Source organism: Saccopteryx bilineata, chromosome 3 (genome assembly GCF_036850765.1).
Source record: "Saccopteryx bilineata isolate mSacBil1 chromosome 3, mSacBil1_pri_phased_curated, whole genome shotgun sequence".
Taxonomy (NCBI): Eukaryota; Metazoa; Chordata; class Mammalia; order Chiroptera; family Emballonuridae; genus Saccopteryx; species Saccopteryx bilineata.
Window position 1 is genome coordinate 120,943,532 of NC_089492.1, and position 22,763 is coordinate 120,966,294.

Genomic DNA, 22,763 nt, shown 5'->3' on the forward strand with positions numbered 1-22,763 from the left:
ATTTCTTTGTAGTAACACAGTTTGTCTGGCACTATAAAGCCTACTAGTGAGTAAACCTACTTGTAAGTGAAGCCATTGTGAGTGTTTTGCGTGCTTTCTAATTTTTTTCTATTTCCAAGTAAATCATCTTTTCACATTGAAATTCTCAAATTTCTCATCTGTTTTTTCTATATGTTAACCAAAAACTAATGCATGTTAAACATTATTTGGGCTTTACCCTATTTTTTGGACCGTCTTTCTGAGGTCAGTCATACTGTTTCCTTACCATTTTTGCTCTGTGGTCTCACTGAACAGACAAATTACAGTAGTTTTGGAAGTCCCAGTGATGAGAATTCATTCTTTATGCCATTAGGAGGAGCTCTAAACCACATTGTTAACTTGCTCTTTTAACTTTTTAACTGATCCTTGAAACATGTTATATGTACACCAGGGAACATTTCCAGCTCCTCTATCACTTTGAGAAGTTATTTTTATTTTTCCCTTATTTTCTATTATGGAATAAACTAAAGCTATATGTATATCCTAATAACTGCCAGTGTTGTAGCTACATTGAATTACTCTATATTACCTGTTCCACTTTATATTTAAAATACAATAAATTGAAAAGAAAACAAGTTGCCAACTTTGTATTTTGAGGACTTAATTTTTTAAAAGTAGTAAGAAGTGGAAATATTTACAAGTCTTACAATTAGAAGGTAATGCTGTAATATGTCCCCATAAATGCTTCTCACTTGTACAGGGAAGAGAAAGGGGGTGGCATATATAGCTTGGGAAAGCATTTTAGGTGTCTTTGTTGTTTTCCTTTTGTTTCATTTTTCTTTTTGTTTTTGAGTAAACCATAGAATGTAAAACTCAACATCTTCTTGGCTCTTGACAGTGCATAGGAGATAAAACAGAATAGCATTGGGGACCGTAGGATCAGAATAGATTAAAAGATAGTGTAGTGTGGCTGGTCAAGGAGATTTGACAAACAGGATACCAGCCCCTCTGGGTGCTACTTGGGAGGAAGTACGTGTGTTCTTCTCTCCATACAGAGCTCGTGAAAGTGACCGCTTCCTTTTAAAAGAACTGCAATTCTTAGTTTTAAAATAGTTTTCTCTTCTTACCTTTTTTAATATAGAGAAAAATTACTTCTTCACTTTAATCAGTGGGTGGCCAGGTAGTTATTAGCCACAAACCTCTAACTAAAGTTTATGCAAACCAAAGGACTAATTGTTAAAAGGGCTATTCTTTTTTTTTTTTTTTCCGAGATAAAATTCACCCTTCTCAAATGTACAGTTCAGTGGTTTTATTCATGAGGTTGCACAACCATCACCACTGTCTAGTTCCAGACATTTTTATTACTCCCCCCAAAAAACCCCATTCTCACTAGCAGTCACTCCCTATCTGCCGTTTTCCCAGCCCCTGGCCACCACAGATGTGCTTTCTGTATCTATGGATTTGCCTGTTCTGGTTATTTCATATAAATGGAGTCATTCAACCTGACCAGGAGGTGGCGCAGTGGATAGAGCATCAGACTGGGATGCAGAGGACACAGGTTCGAGACAGGTTCAAGACCCTGAGGTCACCAGCTTGAGCACGGGCTCATCTGGTTTGAGCAAAAAAAAAACCTCACCAGCTTGGACACAAGGTCGCTGGCTTGAGCAACAGGTCACTCGGTCTGCTGTAGCCACCCCCCGCCCCCCCCGCCCCCCCCCCCCCCCCCCCCCGTCAAGGCACATATGAGAAAGCAGTCAATGAACAACTAAGGTGCCACAATGAAAAACTGATGATTGATGCTTCTCATCTCTCTCCATTCCTGTCTGTATGTCCCTATCTATCCCCCCTCTGTAAATAAATAAATTAATTAATTAAGTATTTCGTTCAGTATGTGGCTTTTGTGTCGGGCTTCTTTCCCTTAGCATAATTTCTAGTTCAGCCATGTGTTGCAGGTATCAGTACTTTTCATTCTTTTCGTGGTTGCATAATATCCCATTGTATGGATATACCACATTTTGCCATTCATTAATCAGTTTCTGGACATTTGGGTTGTTTTTACTTTTTGACAGTTACAAGTAATGCTACTGCATTTGTCTACAGGTTTTTGAGTGGACAAATGTTTTCCATTTCCTTGGGAGTAGACTGCTGAGTCATATGGTAACTCTGTGTTAACTCTTTGGGGAGCTGTCAAACTGCTTTCTAAAGTGGAAAACATCACCGATGATGTGTGCAAGCCCCAATTTCTCCCCATTCTCACCAAGGCTTGTTACTGTCCGACTTTCTGATTATAGCCATTTTAGTGAGTATGAAGTGATATCTCATTGTCATTTATTTTGACTTGCATTTCCCTGGTGCTAATGATGTTGAGTATCCTTCCAGGTGCTTTTTGACCATTTATATCTCTTCAGAGATAAATCTATTTATATCCTTTCCCAATTTTCTAATCAGACAATTGGTCTTTATTATTATAAAAATTTTCTACATATTCTGGATACTGGAGCTTTGTCAGATATATGGTTTATAAATATTTTCTCATTCTGTGGGCTGTGTTTTCACTTGCTTGATAGTGTCCTGTGAAACAAAAGTTTCTTTTTTTTTTTCAACAAAAGGGAAAATGTATTGGACCCCAGGGCCACAGTTTCGGCAGGAAGCCACCCTGCAATCTGAGGAGGTGTTGGAGGGGGCCTCATTTAACCTTTATCTTGGGGTGCAGGTTGTTGGTGTGGCTGCACTTCTTGGGGCAGTTGACAGCACAGGGGTGCAGGCGGGCATTACACTTGCGGCAGATCGTCTTGTCGCTGTGGTACCTGTGGGCAAGCTGACGGAGGGAGGGCTCCATTGCTGCCTCCCTGCAGACAGAGCACCAAGTATAGGTGGATTCTTTCTGAATAGTGTCACCTGAGGGAGCACAGCCATCCTCCAGCTCTTTGCCTGCGACAGTCAGACGCTGCTGGCCCAGCGGGATGCTCTCCTTGTCTTGGATTTTAGCTTGGACATTCTCAGTGGTGTCACTGGGTTCGACCTCGAGGGTGATAGTCTTGCCCATCAGTCTTCACAAAGATCTGCTTCCCTGCACCTGCGGGGGACGCTACACAGCCACCTCATTGGAGGAAAGGAGCAAAGCTTTCTTAATTTTGATGAATACAATTTATATATGTTTTCTTTTGTTCCTTGTGCTCTAGGTGTCATGTCTGAGAAACCAACGCCTACTTTAAGGTCAGGAGCATTTACAAGTAGCTTTTCTTCGAACAGTTTTATAACTTTAACTCTCACTTCTAGGTTTTTTATCCATTTTGAGTTCATTTTTTTAATATGGTGTGAGATAGGAGTCCAGCACTGTTGGATGTTTGCATGTGGATATCCAGTCATACCAGCGCTATTCACTAAAGACTACTTTTCCCATGGAATGATCTTGGTACCTTTGTTGAAAATCAATTTACCATAAGTGCATGGGTTTATTTCTAGGGTCTTAATTGTATTCCTCTGACAAAACGGATAAATCTTAACTAGCGAGAATATAAATCAAAATTAGGTCACTGCCTTTGAGAAAAGGTTGTGATATAACTTTTTATTTTCAAATTCTCCACAAGCATTTTCTTCTATTTTAAGAAAACTAGATCACATCAATGTACAATAACTACAGATAAATACACAAAGAAAACATTTTCTTATTTTTAAATACAGGTTCACATTGCCTCCAAGTAGTGCCTCTGAAATGAGGCCATTGGCAGAAACCCTGAAACAGTCTTTACCTGCCGTTCCTCGGGTGGAAGGGTCTTCCTTTCCCCCACCGCAGCTGTACTCCACAAATAAGGAAGTCTGTTTATGTGCAATTTTGTTACTCTGTTTAATAACCTTTTATCTTAGCAGAAGCGGTATGATATATTGTAGAAAGTTAGAAACTATAAACCAACAAAAATTTTAAAATTAAATTACCACATTCTTACACTCAGATCACTACAACTCCTTAGTGCATATTCTTTCAGATTTTTCCTATACAAATACACGTGTTATTTTCACCAAAAATGAGATTTTATAGTCTGCACTAAATTGAATTTACTCTTGTAATCAGTGATCTCCATCTGTCAATTTCAGCAAATTTTCATTTCTTCTAATCCTCAGGCTGTATGCAGATTTCTCTGACAGGGTCCTTTCTCTGGGCTTTGTCCAAACCGGCACTCAGTCTACCCCTATTGTGCCTGGCTGTTTTGGATCTTAAGTCCCTTTGAACCTAGCATCTACCCTCCATCCTTTTGGTTTTTCAATTTTATGACACCAACTTATTAAAAAGATCAATCCAGCTGTTCTGAAGAATGTCCCAACCTCTGGACTTATCTATTTGTTCCCTTTAAGTAGTATTTAATGTTTCTCTAGCCCCCTTATTTCCTGTAAACTGGAAGTTACATCTAAAGGTTTGATGAAATCAGGTAAACCATTTGGCTAGAATACATCGTAGGTGTTGTATCACATCAGAAGGTTCAACATGTCTGGATGACTCCATCGTTAGTGATGCTAAGATTAACCATTGGAAAGAGGCTAACCTTTTCCATTTTATACTTCCAGTTTTCCACTTTGAAACTAAAAAGTAAAGTATCTGGTTTTACTTTAGAGTGTTGCAGATATCCAATTCCCCATCAAACATTCACCTAATAGATTTTCCGTCATTTAAGTACAATTAAGCATAAATTTTAATCAGAAAAAAATTGAGCTCTGACCAGATAGCTCAGTTGCTTCGAGCATCATCCCGAAGCCTAGAGAGGTTACCAGTTCAATCCCCAATCAGGGCACAAATAGGAACAGATTGATGTTCCTGTGTCTCTCTCTCTCCTTTCCTCCTTCCTTCCTCTTCCCTCCCTCCCTCCCTCCCTTTCCCTTTCCTCCTTTTTCCCCCTTCTTTTTGCTCTAAAATCAGACAATATATTTTTTAATTGAGTGCTATTTTATTCTGGTGAGAAACCCTTGAATATAGTTCAGTATTGGTTGATCTACTGCTGGTTTCAGTGTGCCTGAAGCTGACCCCTGTGCCCCATTGAAGAACTTTGGTTCTAAAAGTCTGTTGCTTAATTTTCAGTCATTCTGTAAAAACTTTTGATTTTAGGCTAAAATCAAAAGTGGTAACAACAGAAAAGTTTACGTATAAAGTGGAGGCCTGCATCTGTCTTTCTGGTGTTATCTGCTGACTTTCTCTACTCGTCCCCAAAACAAAAAATATTTAAATGGAAGGAATAACTTGTGTCACACCTAACAGTACCAGCTATTCTTTTTTTTTTTTTTTTTTTTTTTTGCAAGAGAGAGAAATAGACCAACAAATGGGAAGGGAAAGAGACGAGAAGCATCAACTCATAGTTGCAGCACTTTAGTTGTTCATTGATTCCTTGTCATATGTGCCTTGACCGGGGGGGGGGGGGGGGGGGTGTCTACCATTCGACCCAGTGCTCCCTTGCTCATGTCAGTGACCTTTGGGGCTCAACCCAGCAACCACGGGGTTATGTTGATAAGCCCGTACTCAAGCCAGCAACCTCTGGGTTTTGAACTTGGGACCTTGACGTCCGAGGTTGATGTTCTATCTACTGTTCTACCACCTGTCAGACCCAACTATTCTTTATCATAGAGGAAATCAGGCTTTTTAGAGTCAATGATTTTAAATGAACTTTGGTCTAAAATTAATGTTTTTATCACTACAGCTATTCTTACAGTATATTTAAGGTCTTGGGGAAAAATAAAGGTTGGATTACAGTCATGTGCTCAATTTGAGCCACATTTGAGGCTCTATTGACATTTTCGGTGGCTCACCTGCTGGGAAGACAAGGGTCACTAGGAGATCATTATATCTGTGCTAGGCACCAAGCTGTTCACTTCTAGTACCCGAGGCCATTGTAAAATGTACTTCATCTAGAGAATCCACAGGTATTTTGAGATTTCCCCTCTTCCTGAGTCCCCTGCCCGTGTACATCTTCACCATCAGCAGCTGGCCCTAATGCTGCTTCTCTGGACCAGCTGTCTGCCTCCCAGGGGGGCCGAGACGGGGTGTTCTTGAACTGAGGGCTTTCTCTCCTGGAATTCCCCATTGGAGGTGAAGAGTGCCTAAGGTTAAAATGAATTACAAGGTCTTGTGCCAGACTTACTTTGTTTTATGTTGAGGTAATTTGGGTAGTTTCACAGGGAACTGGGGGGAAATCCAGTTGAGTGGAGTATTATTAGGGCTTCTGAATTATATTTCTGCTTAGTAGCATTTTGAAAGTATGCCTGGGTGGTGGCTCCTCACCTTAAAAATAAAGCTGTGAGCTATACACAGGGACACGTGAGTATGTGTGTGCATGCCTCGCAATCATGAACATACATAAATAAAGCATCATCTTCATAAGACACTTGGCTTCTGGCATAGGAAGCACACAGCACAAAACTGTTATGAAGTTTAGGAACAAAAAGATAACTCAAGTGCCCATAGATTGCTAACTGACTACCTTGAGAGTGGGTTTCCTCTCATTTGATCCACAGCAGAGTCACATTAACACACTTATCTTTTTTCATTTGTCAATAGGAAACCGAAAAGAGAAGAGCACCTCAGTGAAGAAGCCATCAAGGTGATCGCAAGCCTGCCTGATTTAACGTTCATGCATGCCAAGGTGTTGATGTTCCCAGCCACCTTAACACCTTCCACAAGCTCCCAAGAGAAAGCAGACTGATCATTGAGAGCAATTGGACAGTTTCAGTTGCTTTTCCTTTCCTCCATTCCCTTCCCTACCATCAAAAGCATACCTGCTGTAATTTTTAAAACAATACAAGTTCAGCTGATTTGTTGGTAAGCCACACTAGAAAGGTATACATAGTAATGTATATTTATTTACATACTGAAGTCCTGAATTTATATTAGAAAAAAATGTAAATAATTGGGGGTGAACATTTTTGAAGACACATTCTTTTTGTGTTGCTGGGGTGTATACATTTATGTCTTTGTGAAATACACTGGTGGTGTCCTTCTTACAAAACTTTTGAAATAAAAAAAAAAATTAAAAACTCAAATATCTGCTGACTGTGAAATCCCCTTCAGTCTTTTCAGATTGCATTGAATGTCCTATTAATTTTTCAGATCGTATGTTGTATTACTTTTGCTCTCATAAATAAGCTCCAAGTCATTGTTAAATTTTTTTAAATTTGGTGTGTGGTGGATTTGTTTCAGACCTGGCTTTTGTTAGCATTTTTGTGCTCTTTTTTAATCTTTTCAATCTGGCAGATTGCTGTTTGACCTTTTGCGAAGTACTTCATCGATTGCTCCTTTGTTATAGGGTATGGATCATTGTCAGAACTTGATTGGAGGGATTTAAAGAGATTGTGTCTGTTTTAAATCAGTTTGTTTTGGAGAAGGACCAAATTATAAGAATGTCTTAAAGTGAAATTTACTTGTTACTGATTTTTTTTTGTTCTATCATACCACTATTTTTTGAGGATTTTGCACAGTGTAAAATGACATAATCATAGATTGCTATGGTTTAAGGCTGTATATACAGTAAAAACTATGAGTTTTAAATGTTTGGGGAAATTCCTATGGAAAAAAGAGAGACCTGTAGAAGAACCTCTAACAAGGGTAATGTGCATGCCCAAGGTCTTTTGAGATTTCAGTGTGTAAATTTCCTTTTAGCTTATACAAAAATAAAGTAAATTTAAAAGAAATTTAGCCTGGTGTCTTTGTACTTTAGTATCTGGAGAAAAAAATTTGGATATGAAGTTTTATTCTGTTTTAATATATTTCAGGCCAGAGGAAACCATTTGGTTGGGCTTCCACTTTGTTGAAACCAGGAAGAATTCGAATCTGGCCCATAAGAATTGAATCAGTCCTTTTAGTAATTGAGGTGTTTTGATGTAGAACACGAGATCATAAAAGAAATTCCCATGATTCATTATAATGTTCATCAGAATTGGCAATGGTAAATAGGAATTTGTAGGGAATTTTTTTATTTCCAAGAAGATAATGTGCATGAAATTAAGGTAAGCAGAAAATCTAAAAAATAATTTTAAAATATTAAATATTGCTTTCCCCAAAGTCATACGATCTATTTCATTAGAAACAGGCACTCACCCCAAAGGCCCAACAACTCATCTGCCGTGCACTGGGAGTGTTCCAGTGCACCTCCATCATCGACAGAGGCCTGTGTTGCCAGGCTACTGCCTGGGCCGGGGGAATAGTTGCCTGAGTGTAAGTATGGCCTGGAGTGACCATACTTTATCTTCTAGCCTGTCCAGTCCCATCATTTCCCCAACTTTTTTTTTTCTTTCTGAGGAGTCATTCCCTTAGAATAGTCCACAATTCTGCATTCAATTCCCAGTGCCCAGGGACCTGAATGGAAGGATAAAATTATTCTTAGCGGAACTTCACATGTTTCAGTAATGGAAGCTTAATGGTTGCTTTTTCAGTACACTACAACTAAATTGTAATGGCAACCTTCACCAACCTAAGTTTAGAGAGCCCAGTTTTAGCTGTGCTACCATAAGGAAGCTAAGCAACTTCTCTGAGCCTTAGCCATATTGCCTTTTTTTGTTTGTTTTTTAAGATTTTAATTATTGATTTTATAAGGAGGGGGAGATTGAGAAGTATCAACTCATAGTTGCTTCACTTTAGTTGTTCATTGCTTGCTTGTTGTATGTGCCTTGACTGGGCAAGCCCTAGGTTTTATTTTTATTTTTTATACTTTTTTAAATTTATTGTGTTTACATAGATTCTAATGTCACCTGTGTTCCCCAGTACATCCCTCCTGTCTCCCTCCCCGTAACACCCCCCCTTCCCTCCAGGATCTGCTTTTCTGCTCTCGTCCCATCCTATCTGTAAGGTATTTTTCCCCCGCTGAGAAGGAATGAATGGGCCAGAGCCACCAAGTGTGGAATAACAAAAGGCTTTATTGAGTACAGCGCATCCCGCCTGGTGAGGTTCCCTGGCCCCAAAGAAAGATGGAGGCCAGGGAAGTCCCAAGGATTAAACCGCGTGGGAGATATTTAAAGGGTCCCTGTAGGGAAATCGAGCTAATATGACGTGGTGAAATCTCACTAGCTGGCAGACGGTCACTTTTTTCCAAAGGGTTCCTGCGAAGCTTCTTTTGGCGCGCTTGGTTGTGGGCAGTCCTAGCCAAAGTTCGCGGGTCTGGGTTCCCCAGTGACCATCCCCCATTATCCACCAACCTTACACTATCACCCTGTCATCCCCTTTCCCTCTGTCCACTTTCCCTTCTGGATCCTTTGATCACGCCTCTGTCTCTATTCCATTCCTCAATTCATATTGTTCATTGGATTCCTCATATGAGTCAGGTGATATGATATTTTTCTTTCTCTGACTGGCTTATTTCACTTAACATAATAGTTTCCAGGTCCATCCATGTTGTCGCAAAAAATAATATTTCCTTCTTTTTCATGGCCCCATAGTATTCCATTGTATATATGTACCACAGCTTTTTAATCCACTATCCACTGTCGGACACTTGAAGCCCAAGTGAACCACCGACCTCAGCATTCCAGGTTGTTGCTCTATCCACTGCACCACCACAGGTCAGGCTATATTATCTAAAATGGTAATGATACTACCAATCTGTGGGGTTGTGACATATTAAATAATAAAACAAGTAATTTGTCACATGAGTAGATAATAAATGAGAGTCAGCAAAATCTATGAAGTCCCCAGGAATCCTGGTAAATTTAAGAAACACTCATAGAAAGGAGTAATAGGTTATTGCATTATCATTTTAAAACAAGTGGACCTTCTTTGTGAAGTAATGCTGCTTTAATGACTCAGAATGGGTGTTTCATTTTACAACCACTTTTACATAAGCCAAATTTCCCTTTTGTTTATCATATTAGCCTTGGATGTTTTAATCACAGCAGTTACACTAACATTGGATTGTCATTGGTTAAAGTCGGGGCTGTCTTGAGAACCAGAAGTGCTCAGTTTGTTTTTTTTTTGTATTGGACCAGGGCCCAGTCACCCCTGAAAGCAGTCGTAATGGCTGCTGCAGGAGGAGCCTAGAGCATCCTGTGGTCTCAGCTAAGGGAGAGCCTGTCAGATGCTAGCTTCTCTTGGTCATCAGCTATCCATCTGTCTTTCTCAAAGTCAACCAGGAGGACCCTGCAGAACTGAGGAGAAACCAAACGGTCAGCGACCCTCACAGCCAATCACACGTAGTAGAGGCTGGTTTAGCAATCAGCTTTGTGTCCTTGACATCTTAAAACCAGCTCACTCAACCACTAGAGTCTCATCTCACTGGATGGCCAGATCTAAATAGCCATACTTAACTCTGTGGTTAATCCAAGCCAGACTGGGAAGTATAAGAGAAACTTCCCTAGGTTGTCCTGTGTCACTACTATTTTTATGAGTCATTCTTTTATATCGAAACTTGTTCTTCCCTCTACATGAGTATACTCTTCTTTATAACTTGTCATTTCTGTTCCTTCATGTTTCTTGAATCAGGATTGGGTTTAGCTGTAACAAAACCCCAAAATACTCCATTCTGTGTAATAAGACTCACTTTTGTCACATTTGAACTCTGAAATTGGGATGTATCATAAAATTGGCTAGGGTGTCCATTTATTTGGCAGTGGTTTCTTTTTCTTAGTGATGTTTAAAATAATGCTAACTTACAGTCAACAACAGAGTCGGTGAAATGGTTATGGTGGCTTATACAATAGAAGCTTATTTCTCTTGCCTGTAAAACAGGAGGAAATAGTCGGGTTGGTAAAAGGGCTTCATAAGACCATCAGAGACTGAAGCTCTTACTGTTTTTCACTCTTCTCAGCACATAGTTTGTACCTTATGGTCCAAGGTGGCTATTGCTTGCCTTCCAGTCATCTTGGAAGAAGGGTATCTCCTCTCTCCCGTGAAGGACACTTTTCCATAAAGTATACACATTATGTCTAATTGGCCAGAATTTAGTTGTAGCATCATATGTAGCTGCAAAAGAAAGTAGGGCGTACATTAATTCTGGGTGGCGGTTCAAAAAGGAGTCTAGTAATAAGGAAAAAGTAGGGAACATAGATTGTAGGCCAACCAGAGGTAGGGCCACACCTGGTTTTCACTTCTCAGCCCATACAAACAGTGCCTCATTGAGTCACAGGAATACATAGAGTAGTGAATTCCGGATCATGGCCCCAGCTGTATTAATGCTTCAGATCGGATCTGCGGCATTCCTGGTGCTTTTCCGGAGCGGGGTGGGGGCGGGGGTAAATCTATAGAGGGCAGCACTGAGACTTTAGGGCAGGGGTCCCCAAACTTTTTTCACAGGGGGCCAGTTCACTGTGCCTCAGACCGTTGGAGGGCCGGACTATAAAAAAAACTATGAACAAATCCCTATGCACACTGCACATATTTTAAAGTAAAAAGACAAAACTGAAATAAATACAATATTTAAAATAAAGAACAAGTAAATTTAAATCAACAAACTGACCAGTATTTCAATGGGAACTATGCTCCTCTCACTGACCACCAATGAAAGAGGTGCCCCTTCCAGAAGTGCGGCGGGGGCCGGATAAATGGCCTCAGGGGGCCGCATGCAGCCCGCGGGCCATAGTTTGGGGACCCCTGCTTTAGGGGGAACAAATTCTAAGATAAATCATGATGGAAGGGAACAGCCTGGTGGGGTAAAGGAGCACTGGATTAGACTAGGAACTCTATGTTCTAACTATAACTGACACTAATCAGCTGTAAGATCTCAGAAAAATTCCTATTTTAAATCTCCCACACCTCGTGTAAATGAAGGATTTGAGTCTATAGAATTGGAAACTAAGGTAGGACTGGAAGACTGGTTGGCCCAGTGCTTTGCAAACTACTCCTAGAAGCCCTACTTCTGTATCCAGAAGGGCTCAGCCCTGCAATAAAGGGGTGTCCAGCATTATTAACACATTGGGCTTACATATTAAGGGGAGGGGGGATTGCAGAAGATATCAGTTGATAAAAGGGTTGATTCTATTGCTACCAAAAAAGTTCAAAGCCAGTGATGATAAAATTCTCAGCTGGAGCCTGCCCAGGCAGTGGTGCAGTGGATAGAGCATCAGACTGGGATGCAGAGGACCCAGGTTTGAAACCCTGAGGCTGCCAGCTTGAGCGCGGGCTTGTAGACATGACCCCATAATCACTGGCTTGAGTCCAAAGGTCACTGGCTTGAGCAAAGGGTCACTCACTCTGCTGTAGCCCCCCAGACAAGGCACATATCAGAAAGCAATCAATGAACAACTAAGGAGCCACAATTAAAAATTGATGCTTCTCATTCTCTCTCCCTTCCTGTCTATCTGTCCCTATCTGTCCTTCTCTCTGTCTCTCTGTCTGTATCACAAAAAATAAAATAAAAAAGAATTCCCAGTTGGAGAGAGTGAAGGCTAGACAAGGAAATTGATTTCCACAACATCACACACATCTCTGACCAGAGACAGGACCTGAATCCAGTTTCCCCGACTCTTGGCCTTTTCACTTACATCCTCCTGCTTCTCCCCTTGGAATGAGCGGCCAGTCCAGCCTCTGCCTGAACATTTTAGGACTTCATATGGGCTCAGATTCTCACAAGGCTGCCCCTCACCCAGCACTGATTGTTTTGAGTGACTTTCATTGAGTGAAAACCTGCTTCCCCATAACCTGCCATTGGTTCAAGGTAACTGAATCCCTTCTCCCTAAATATTTGAAGACCACTGTCTGTTGCCCGTCCCCTTCTTCCACCAGGTCTCCCGTGATGATATGGGTTCCAGGTCTTTCCCATTACATCATTCTTCTCTGGACATTGTCCAGTTTGCCAATTCCTCCTAGTGTGCTCCCCAAACCAGACCGGGTGTTGTGTTGCCTCATTGTTAGCATGGGGTTCGTATTTATCTTATTTGAGACTTATTTTAAATGTGACTTAATGCTGCATTGCTGCATATGGCAACAGCGTGGGCTCTTTATTTTTTGTGTAAACAGCATATTCCTTACCACTGCCATCCAGCCAGATCTCTTCATCTACTTGTGTCATTGAATTTTTAGATCTAAAAACTGAGTTCTAAGACCGATGGTTGCCAGAGAGGCAGGGGTGTGGGGGACCGGGTGGAAAAGGTGAAGGGATTAACACGTACAGATTGGCAGTTACAAAATAGTCGTGCAGATATAAAGTAAACATAGGAAATATAGTCAATAATATTGTAATAACTGTGTATGGTGCCAGGTGGCTACTTAAATATCAGGGAGAGCATTTGTAAAGTACATGATTAACCACTACACAGTACACCTGAAACTAATACAAAATAATACTGAATGTAAACCGTAATTGAAAAATATTTTTAAATAAAAAGTATACATTTATCCTTTTACAACTTTATCTTCTTAGCTTTATACAATTGTTTCAGCCTGTCTTATCAAATCTTAATTGCACCATCTATTATAGTAAAAAGTCTCTCTCTCCTTCCTCAACTTTGTCATCTACGGATTCATAAATAACCTTTGTGATCCAAGTCATGGGAGTGTTGACCAGTACAAGCTCTGCAACTCCCCTCCTGGGGAAGACTTGACATATGGCTTCTCAACAGAACGACACCCATATTTCCCCATGTTGCCCACCACTCCTAAAAACAGGCATCGCCTTGCTGAATTCGGTCACACTACGCTTGCAGCATTTCATGGGTCATCCTGAACATTTCTACAGATGATCCCCAACACCTCATTCAGCTTAAAACTTTTTGACCTCCTGCTCCAAAAGAAGCAGAAATGTGACAAAATAAATAGAAGATAAAGTAACATCTACTCAAGATGGGAGATCAAATGAGGAGAACCCATATTGTCACGGACACACTGTAAGCATTCAGTAAGTAGTCTGGATCCTTGTCCATCTGAATCCAGTACTCCACCATTGCTGATGCACAGAAAAGGCTGAGGGGAGAAGAATGTGGTTGTCTTCCTGACAATCATCAAAAAGTCAGGCTGGGCCCTGGCCAGTTGGCTCAGTGGTAGAGCGTCAGCCTGGCATGCGGGGGACCCGGGTTCAATTCCCGGCCAGGGCACATAGGAGAAGCGCCCATTTGCTTCTCCACCCCCCCCCCTCCTTCCTCTCTGTCTCTCTCTTCCCCTCCCGCAGCCAAGGCTCCATTGGAGCAAAGATGGCCTGGGCGCTGGGGATGGCTCCTTGGCCTCTGCCCCAGGCACTAGAGTGGCTCTGGTCGTGGCAAAGCGACGCCCCAGAGGGGCAGAGCATCGTCCCCTGGTGGGCAGAGCATCGCCCCTGGTGGGCGTGCCAGGTGGATCCCGGTCGGGCGCATGCAGGAGTCTGTCTGACTGTCTCTCCCCGTTTCCAGCTTCGGAAAAATACAAAAAAAAAAAAAAAAGTCAGGCTGACCTCCAGAATACTCAACTTGCCCTTAATTCAGCTCTTATGTTTAAGTCAGTCATCATTTTAGCTTATTTTTTTCAGCCTGGACTAACTCTGAATATAGTATTTCATATCACTTCACATATTTTATTTTATTTTATTTTTAATTTACCTTTTTCAAAAACTGGTCCCTTCTTTTAGTTTTCCAAAACCAGGATTTAGGGACTAAAACAAGTCACCTTCTCTATACACTGAAAGGTATTATGAGCTGTGACTTTAGCTCTTTTGGCTCTCAGCCTTTTGACCCAAGCTCATGCTTCTCTCCTGTGTCATTGTCTCTCTCCAGAGGGTCAGTGACTAGAGTTACAGAAGATCACAAAGGTCAAAGAGTAAGAAGAAGGTCTTGTGTCATCAGTGCTGTGTTGGCCTCAGAAAAGGGGCTATTTTGGTCTTCTATGCAGAACTTTCTATGCTGCATCTTCAAACAGATAATAAATGTTCTTGTTTGAGAGCCCCATCCTCACCCCTCTCCGGGGTTCTGCATACTGATGCTGACAGCGCCCTGGCCACCCCACCCAGACATCATGTAGACTCCCAAAACAAAGCCTGGGCACCCCAGCCATGTTCTTACCTTCCTTCCTGCCCTCTGCCCACATCCCTGCCATGCTCCCTGACCTCGATATACCCCGTATGCACTAACTGCCCAGACTCCAAACTTGCTCTTGGTCTGCTCCCCTTCCTCACCCCTAATCCTATTGATTCAGGGGTCCCATCAGTTGTCCTCATATCCATTTCCTCCCTGTTCAGGCCCCATAACCCCTCCATGACGACTGTATCAGCCTCCACATTTGCCCTCCCCCACCTGCCTCCCTGCCTGTCTCATCTTCCACTGTGCCGACCTTCGCCTTTTTCAGTTAAATATCCTTCACAGTGCCCCCTTCGCCTTTGGGACAAGGACTTAATGCCTTGGCATGTTGCACTGCACCTGAGCTCTTAGTCCTCTGGTGTGGACTCCCACCTGAAAGGCCAGCTCCTCGCTAAACGGCCCGGGGGTGGCCCAGGCTCCCACCTCTTCCAGAAACACTCTCTCACCGTCCGGCCAATGTCACTTCCTCTGGGAACCTTTCTGGACCCCCCATCAGACACAGCCGGCTCTCCAGCCTCACAGAGTGCTTGGTGAACCTCTCCGAGTAAGCCTAGTTTACATTTGTCAGGAGCACTTCTAGTGCCAGACGCTGGCTTTACCACCTTCTCTCTGAATCCTCCTGGTAACCTAAGAAGTGCCTGAACTGAACTTGTCTCCAGTTTACTGGTGAGGAAACCAAGACTTGCCACATTATGTAACTTCTTCAAGGTCACTCATCCAGGAAGCAGAAGAGTCTGCAGCCCAGGTCTGTCTGATCCCAGGGGCTGAACGCTTAACTACAGACTATTAGCTCTGGTGTGATGAGGGCTATTATAGCACCCATCGACGTGCTTTCTGATGACCAAGTCCCTCATCTTTCTCCCTCTGGCTGCGGCTCCCTGAGGGCGTGCACCGTGTCTGGATCAGGTTTGTCCCCCTGGTCCCTGGCACAGTGCCTGGCCGAGGGCAGACTCTCTCTCCCAGTTTATACATGAGCCCTTCTGTGAAATGGGCAGTAATCCTCCCAGAATCTGTGCTTTGCCTTTGCCCAAAATATTGTGAACCCTATCTCAAGCCCCATCTGAATTTTTTCAAAAAATATCCTCGTCTTTCAATGACCGATTCAATTCTCCAAGCCCTAAAGCAAATCCAGCATCAATTCCAGCCCCACGAGGTTTCCATTTTTCCAAAAACCGTTTGTTTGTTGTTGTTATTGTTGTTTGTCTAGATCCCTGCTTCGTGAAAGCAGCAAGTAGGAGCTAAATATGGGGACCCTTGGCCACTCCTGGGGCACAGCTCTGTAGCCCATACCACCAGGCAGCCCCTGGAAAAGCTCACAGCTCTATAGGAGCCTCCCAACCCTGGAACTGTCCTGTCCATTTTCCCGGGGCTGCCCTGCGTGGATGGTCATGGGAAATCAGTAGACATGCTACTCGGTCCTTGAGCAAGGCCGATGTGGCTCAGAGGGGCTCGGATAACCACACTCTTAGACCTTCAGACAAAGCTTGATATTCCTGAAAGGAAACGCCACACTGGTAGTCATTAAACTCACGTGACACGACAAGGAACCTGAAGGCATGCTCCATGTTGAAACCTGCCTAGTCACATGTCAGCTTTCAACATCCCACTTGCTCCACCCTTCGTTCTTTTCTGTTAGCCAAAGCGGGACTGCATGGTGAGGCTCGAGGTGCCACAGGTATGGTAGGGGTGGGGGTTGCTTCTAACTGTGAGGTTCTGGGTACTGGCTCCCCATCATGGCCTCAAGACCCGAAACCCAGCAGGATTATCGCCACACCATGGGCTGTACTTTCATCTTAAATTCAAACCTCAGCTGGCTGGAGACATTTTGCTGAAATTAGTATTTTGACTCAGTGGGAGGAGAAAAGTGTGTCCAAGGACTGTCCAACTCCTCACTTAATGCTCTGGTCAGGTGAAGCCCACATCTGAGTGGGGCTACACTCTGTTTTACCTTATTCTTGCTGAGCTGCTTTGAGAGACTGAACTTTGATCTGGGTGGGAATCATTCATTTACTGGCTCAAGGGAATGACCCAGACCAACGTTCCACCTCTCATCAGAATAAACCGCTCTCCCTTGGCTCAAAGAAGAGGACTGAACTCTTTGCCCAGTGGCCTAACACTTGTCCTGGCAGCACCCCTATTCCAGTCCGGACCCTGCCCCCTACCCTGTTTAATCACCCTTCCTTTCTGCCTGTCCTGTCAGTGAGGCAAGAGCTAGAACCCAGAACACGGGGAGGCCTGTTTGCCTTCAGCTACTATCTTGTAACTCCCTCTTAATTTACAGTCTGTTTTCTGTTTCAGATGTTTGGAAGGAAAAACCCTTAGTCAGCAGCTCTGGAAAGCTTCATTTTCGGTGAAATCTGGGCTCTTCTTTCCCACCCTAGGTTTTTTTGGTTTTGTGGCTGGAACCTAACATCTGTGAGGCAGACGAGCCCATGGGCCCCTGGTCACCAGATACCTGCTGAAAGGAAGCATTCAGGGGTAGAAAATTTGGGCAGAACCCACTGGTGACAACTGGTATTTATCTAATATCCCCCTCCACCACCCCGGAGATTGGTAGAGAGAGAAGCAAAACAAGAAAGGGCGGTCTAGCCCAGCTCGGCAAGCCCTCTCCCAGCTGAAGGGCAGGTCGGCACCGCGGTCCTCACCTCCGCAGGGCTGCTCTCTGGGAGAGTCCTCCCAGGCACCGCTCTGCACGACAGCACGTGTCCCTCCGCCCAAGTTGCCGTTGTCTTGCGCTGTGCTTCTGAAAGATGTTGAGAGATGGAGGCATGAGCTCTTATTTATTTCTTTTAAGTATGAACTCTTATTTTCTTTTTTTTAGGAAAGTCTTTTTTTTTTTAATGTTTATTTTATTGATTTTAGAGAGAGAGGGAGAAAGAAAGGAAGAGAAAGAAAGAGAGAGAGACAGGAACATCGATCTGTTCCTGTATGTGTCTTGACCAGGGATTGAACCAATAACCTCTGAGCTTTCGGACGATACTTTAACCAACTAAGCTATCCCGCCGTGACATGAGCTCTTACTCTAGATAATCGTTTCATCCTGGAGCTTGGTATGGAACAAAGGATGTAACTGGAGTGGCAGCTTCAGCACCATGCTGGCTCCTGGCTTTCCCATGTAGCTGTCCCGGAGCACTCACCGGCCCCAGGCAAAGGGCTCCTGAGCCTGCAGGGCCACAGGTCGGGCCTGACCGTGCTCCTGAGAGAAAAGCAGGAATGCAGCAACGAGTGTGAGTCCTGGCACTGCCACCTCCTGACTGTGAGACTATGAACCAGTCTGTAACATGGAGAGAGGAATTAACGTAAAAAAAAAAAATCCCAAGACAGGCTTCTTAACAGAATTAAAGAGAAACCTTGGATTAAACACTTAGAAATACTAACTGCTCAATAATGTTAGCTATTTTATTACTATTATCACCGAGTTATTATTATTATCTTATTGGGGGCCTACAATATGTCTCATCTGACTTGGGAGCCTTTTCGGGTACAGGCTGTGTAGATGCAACACCCAATTCAGTGAAATAATTAGGGACCAGCAGGCCAGTGTTCATGATTGAGTGGTTATGAACAACCCACTACTGGCTTGAACCAAGAGGCTACAGGAGTCACTGAGCTCCGTGACCAGACCTCCAGGAGATGCCAAAGCACTCGGGAAGGGGAGATGGCAGCAGTACCTGCAATGACTCAGGGAGATCTCAGAGGGCCCTCCGAGGCACATTCATAAAAGGTGACCTTTGTTGACACTCTGCCCATGTCTTGGGATGAGCCCATGTTTTTAATGGTTCTGTGATGTGCTTGAGGAGTGGGTGGGATATAAATGTGTTGGGAGAGGGTACTCAGCCAGAAATGAACTCCACAGAGATTATCCATTTATTCCTCCAACCTCGATTAAGCACTACCATGTGCCCACGGCTGGTGCACATCGCACCCCTGGTCACTAAGGTAGTGCACGCTGGGGGTTTGTCAAGCACGTGGGCCTGGCTGAGCCCAGGAAGGTGGGCCGTGTTTTTGGGGCATCTCATTCTCCTTGGACCATGGTGAACCTTCCATGTCTTGGGATTTATTTACTTACTTATTCACTTTGCTGAACAATCTCAGAGTAAATTATGTCTCCCCTCCCTGCCACACACACACACCTTCACATCCAAAATTAAAAGATATTCTTCCACTAATCCTGTTACAACACCTAAGAAAATTCATAATAATTTCTGAATTATTTTTGAAACCCAGTCTATTAAAGTCCCCCAAATGTCCTTAAAATGTCTTTTATAGTTTGTCTGCTCAAGCCAGGGTCTGCAAAAGGAGTACGCGTCCCATTGGTTGCACGTTCCTTTTAATCTAGAACAGTTTCCCCATCCTTTTAGTTTTCATTTCCTTGATTTTTTTTTTAAAGAGACCAGGCCAGTTGTCTTGTAGAATGTCCCACATTCTGGATTTTTCTGATTGTTTCCTCCTGGTATAATTTAGCTTGTCCCTCTATCTCCTGTAGTTCTAATAGGGTGTTTCTTAGTCCCTTCTGGCTGCTTTGACAAACATACCAGACTGGGAGGCTTGTAAACAAGAGAAAAGTGTTTCTCACAGTTCTGGAGGCTGGGAAGTTCAAGATCAAGGCAAGAGCTTGGCTGGTTTCTGGTGAGGTCCTGCTTCGTGGTTCACAGACAGCTGTTTTCTCACCGTGTCCTCAGATGGCAGGAGGGGTGAGGGAGCTTTCTGGGGTCTCTTAGAAGGGCATGAACCCCATACATGAAGGCTTTGCCACTGTGACCAAATTACCAGTACTTTCCAAAGGTCCCATCTCCTAATACCACCACCCTAGGGGTTAGGATTTCAACATATGAATTTGGGGGACACAAACATTGTCTATAGCAAACAGTATAACCTTTCTAAAGATTAATATCTTGAAATATCTCCAACTTTATCCAGCTTTCAGAAGAAGATTTTGGACCCTGCAAAGCATAGGTGCAAAAGGGAGGGGAGGGATGAGGAAGAAACAGTCCTTGGGAGCTCTGAGTATGGCAGGAATACCCGAGCCCACAGCCAGGAGAGGACCACGTGCCCGGAAAGGTTCTGGCAGAGGGATGCGGTTGTTCAACAAACCTGTCATCCAGAAGCCCCAGTTCTGGGAACTGGCCAGGTGGTCATCAGTCCTGCTCACTATCCCAACTCAACCAGGATTGGCCACTTGGTGGATGGGCCTCCTTCCTCCCCTGGACCTTCCCCAGACTTCTCTGCTTGAAGGAGCCTTTCCTGTACACTAGCTAAAACAGTGTCCCCAGACGTCTCTGCCCTCTGCAAGCTGTGTTTTTCTTCTCAGCACACATTACCACTGACATATACATATTTACTATTTATTTTGTGTTATCTGTCTCTGCTGCCAAGACTTTATTAGGACAAGGAACTTTGTTGCCCTGTTCACTGCTATATCCCCAATGCCTAGAATAGTTTCTTATATATAAAGAAGGCTCTTAATAAACAATGAATGAATGAATGAATGAATGAATGAATGAATGAATGGGCCTCACAGCAAATGGGCCAATTCCAAGCATATAATTGATCTCAAGTAAACAAATACTGTTTGAATTATTATCTTCCCAGAAACATATACTAAAATTCTGAAATTACACTTAATGTGAGGGGGGAATCACATAATCCATGAATAACAGCAGTAAAATCTTACCCTTAAAGTTGTCCGATCTCCCAGCTCTCGAGTCATTCCTGCTGCCAGAGTTTGGGCAACTCCTGGATCACTCAACTCAGGGTGAGTCCAGGGCCTCTTGGTCATAAATACCATTTAGTCTCACTCAGCAAATAAGAGCTCTGTGAATTATGATGTTTGGCTGGGAGGATGATCCCTCTGTCTGATTTTTTTAAAGTTGAGTCTGTTTTTTTTTTTTTAAGCTCTCAAATGCTGAACAGGTGCTACATTCAACTTCTAGCCAAGGGCTGTGGCTTACAGTGGGCACTGAGCCAGGGGGCCTGGGAGAGGTAATGGGGGCCTGGGAGCCAGGGTAGAAGCTAGTGCCGCCCACTGATGAGTGACAGAACAGGGCTTTGCTTGTTGGAGTAATACCAATGCATGGGAGAGTGTGTCATCTAAAAAGGGGCTTCTCACCCTGGATGCAGGGGTTCCAGGGAGCCCCTAAAACTGCGCAACATATTGTGAATATTTGCTTCTGAGTACTGTTGTGAGGAGAGGTCTGTGGCTTGTATCAGTTTCCCAGTGAGGTTTGGGATGCTGCCTTTTCCTCTCCCCCCACCATCACCACCACCAACCTCCCCCCAAACAAACAAACAAGTAAGCAAAAAACAGTAAGAAGAACATAGAGACAGCACCAGGCAGCTCTTTGAATATGTGAGTCAACAAAATTGTGCCAAACTCCTGCTGTGTCCTCATCCTACTCGGGAGCTCAGGTTAATTGGGGAAATAGGTCCCACGAGAGGAGGCATGTTGGGTATTTGGGTTTTAATTTGTTTTTCATAAGTTATTTCTTCAGCGCTTCTTATATGCACAACACAGTGTTAAACTCCACAACAGCAACAATAACAACAACAAAAATAATAGCTGGCTCTTATCCAGTACTCTTCAAAATGTTTTGCATGTATTAGCTCATTTACTTTCCCAGAGTCCTACGAAATAAGTATCATTATTCTCATCTCACCTTACAGATAATAAAACGGAGGGTCAGAGAAGTTAAGAAAGTTGCTCAAAAGCCCAGAGCAGACTGAATTTAAACCTGGAGGGCCTGGCTCCAAACCCACACCTCCCGCGGTGAAGGCTGAGAGCCAAAGAAGAGTTGAAGAAATTCAGATGGACAGGTCACTCTGGCCAGAGGTGACCAGAGGAGGAGTCCAGCAGGGGGCGGTGGGGATCCGGAAGGCCATCAAGGTGTGTGTACCTGAGGGACAGCTCCTGGAGACCAGCAAGCAGGGGTCCTGGTCTCTGTCCCACTGCCTTGCTTCTTTCTAGAGGACCCAGCCCAGCAGGAAAAGTGGCTTGTGGAGGGCATGGAGCCCTGTCTCAAGGTTAACGCCCATTTTCATCTTTCGTTCTGCATGTAACTCGCAGGGGTCCTAAAGAAAGAATGCCTTCTATGGGGAGAGAGAGATTAACAAGGCAGCCTCCCCAGCTGGCCCCATCCCAAGTCTCCCCTCCAGGCCTGCTGTCTCACTTTCCCTGGCCAGAAGGCAGGAGAAGCCTCTCTCTCATGGGGAGAGGGAATTCCCATGGTGTTAAAACTCAGGCTCATCGGGAACCACACAATCACAAGACAGGTCAGGCTACTGCCACTAACCCCTCAGCACAGAGGCACCTCAGTGCCCACAACCATCCTATAAAGGAGATGGAGATGGAAGGATAATTCCCACTTCACAGATGAGAAAACTGAGGCCACACCTGGTTGACTGGTGACCCCTCAAAAAACAAGTCTCCCGCAAACCTGTAAATGTGACCTTATTGGGGAGGGAGTCTTTAAAGGTATAATTGAAATAAAGATCTCCAAATGAGGCCATCCTGGATTAGAGTGGGCACTACTTCCAATGATAACTGCCTTAGTAAGAGAGGAGGAGGTGGGAATGTACTTAATGCCATTGAACCATACATTTAAAAATAGTTAAAATGGTAAGTTTTATTCTATCTATATTTTATTACCATAAAAATTTAATTTAATTCAATTTTGAGAAAGAGAGACAAGAAGAAAGAAGAGATATGCAGTGGGGGAGGTGACATGAATGGCAGAGGCCAGAGTGATGTGTCTGCAAGCACTCAGGGACAGCCAGCAGCTGCCAGGAGCTGGGAGAAATGCATAGGACAGATTCCCTCAGAGCCTCGGCAAGGAACCAGC

At 43.6% G+C, this 22,763-nt stretch overlaps 2 protein-coding genes and 1 pseudogene across 5 annotated transcripts in view; 1 reads left to right on the forward strand and 2 right to left on the reverse strand.

Moving 5' to 3' along the window:
- Positions 1–7,650, forward strand: part of AFTPH (aftiphilin) — a 72,558-nt gene extending 64,908 nt beyond the window's left edge. For all 4 annotated transcript variants that reach the window (XM_066267240.1, XM_066267239.1, XM_066267238.1 and 1 more), the window contains one exon: positions 6,521–7,650. In XM_066267240.1, coding sequence (XP_066123337.1) covers positions 6,521–6,665 — 145 coding nt within the window. In that variant the 3' untranslated portion in view covers positions 6,666–7,650. The remainder of the gene's footprint in view (positions 1–6,520) is intronic.
- Positions 1–22,763, reverse strand: part of PELI1 (pellino E3 ubiquitin protein ligase 1) — a 1,042,993-nt gene that overhangs the window by 559,025 nt on the left and 461,205 nt on the right. The window lies entirely within an intron of this gene.
- Positions 2,666–4,480, reverse strand: LOC136328625 (ubiquitin-ribosomal protein eL40 fusion protein-like; annotated as a pseudogene).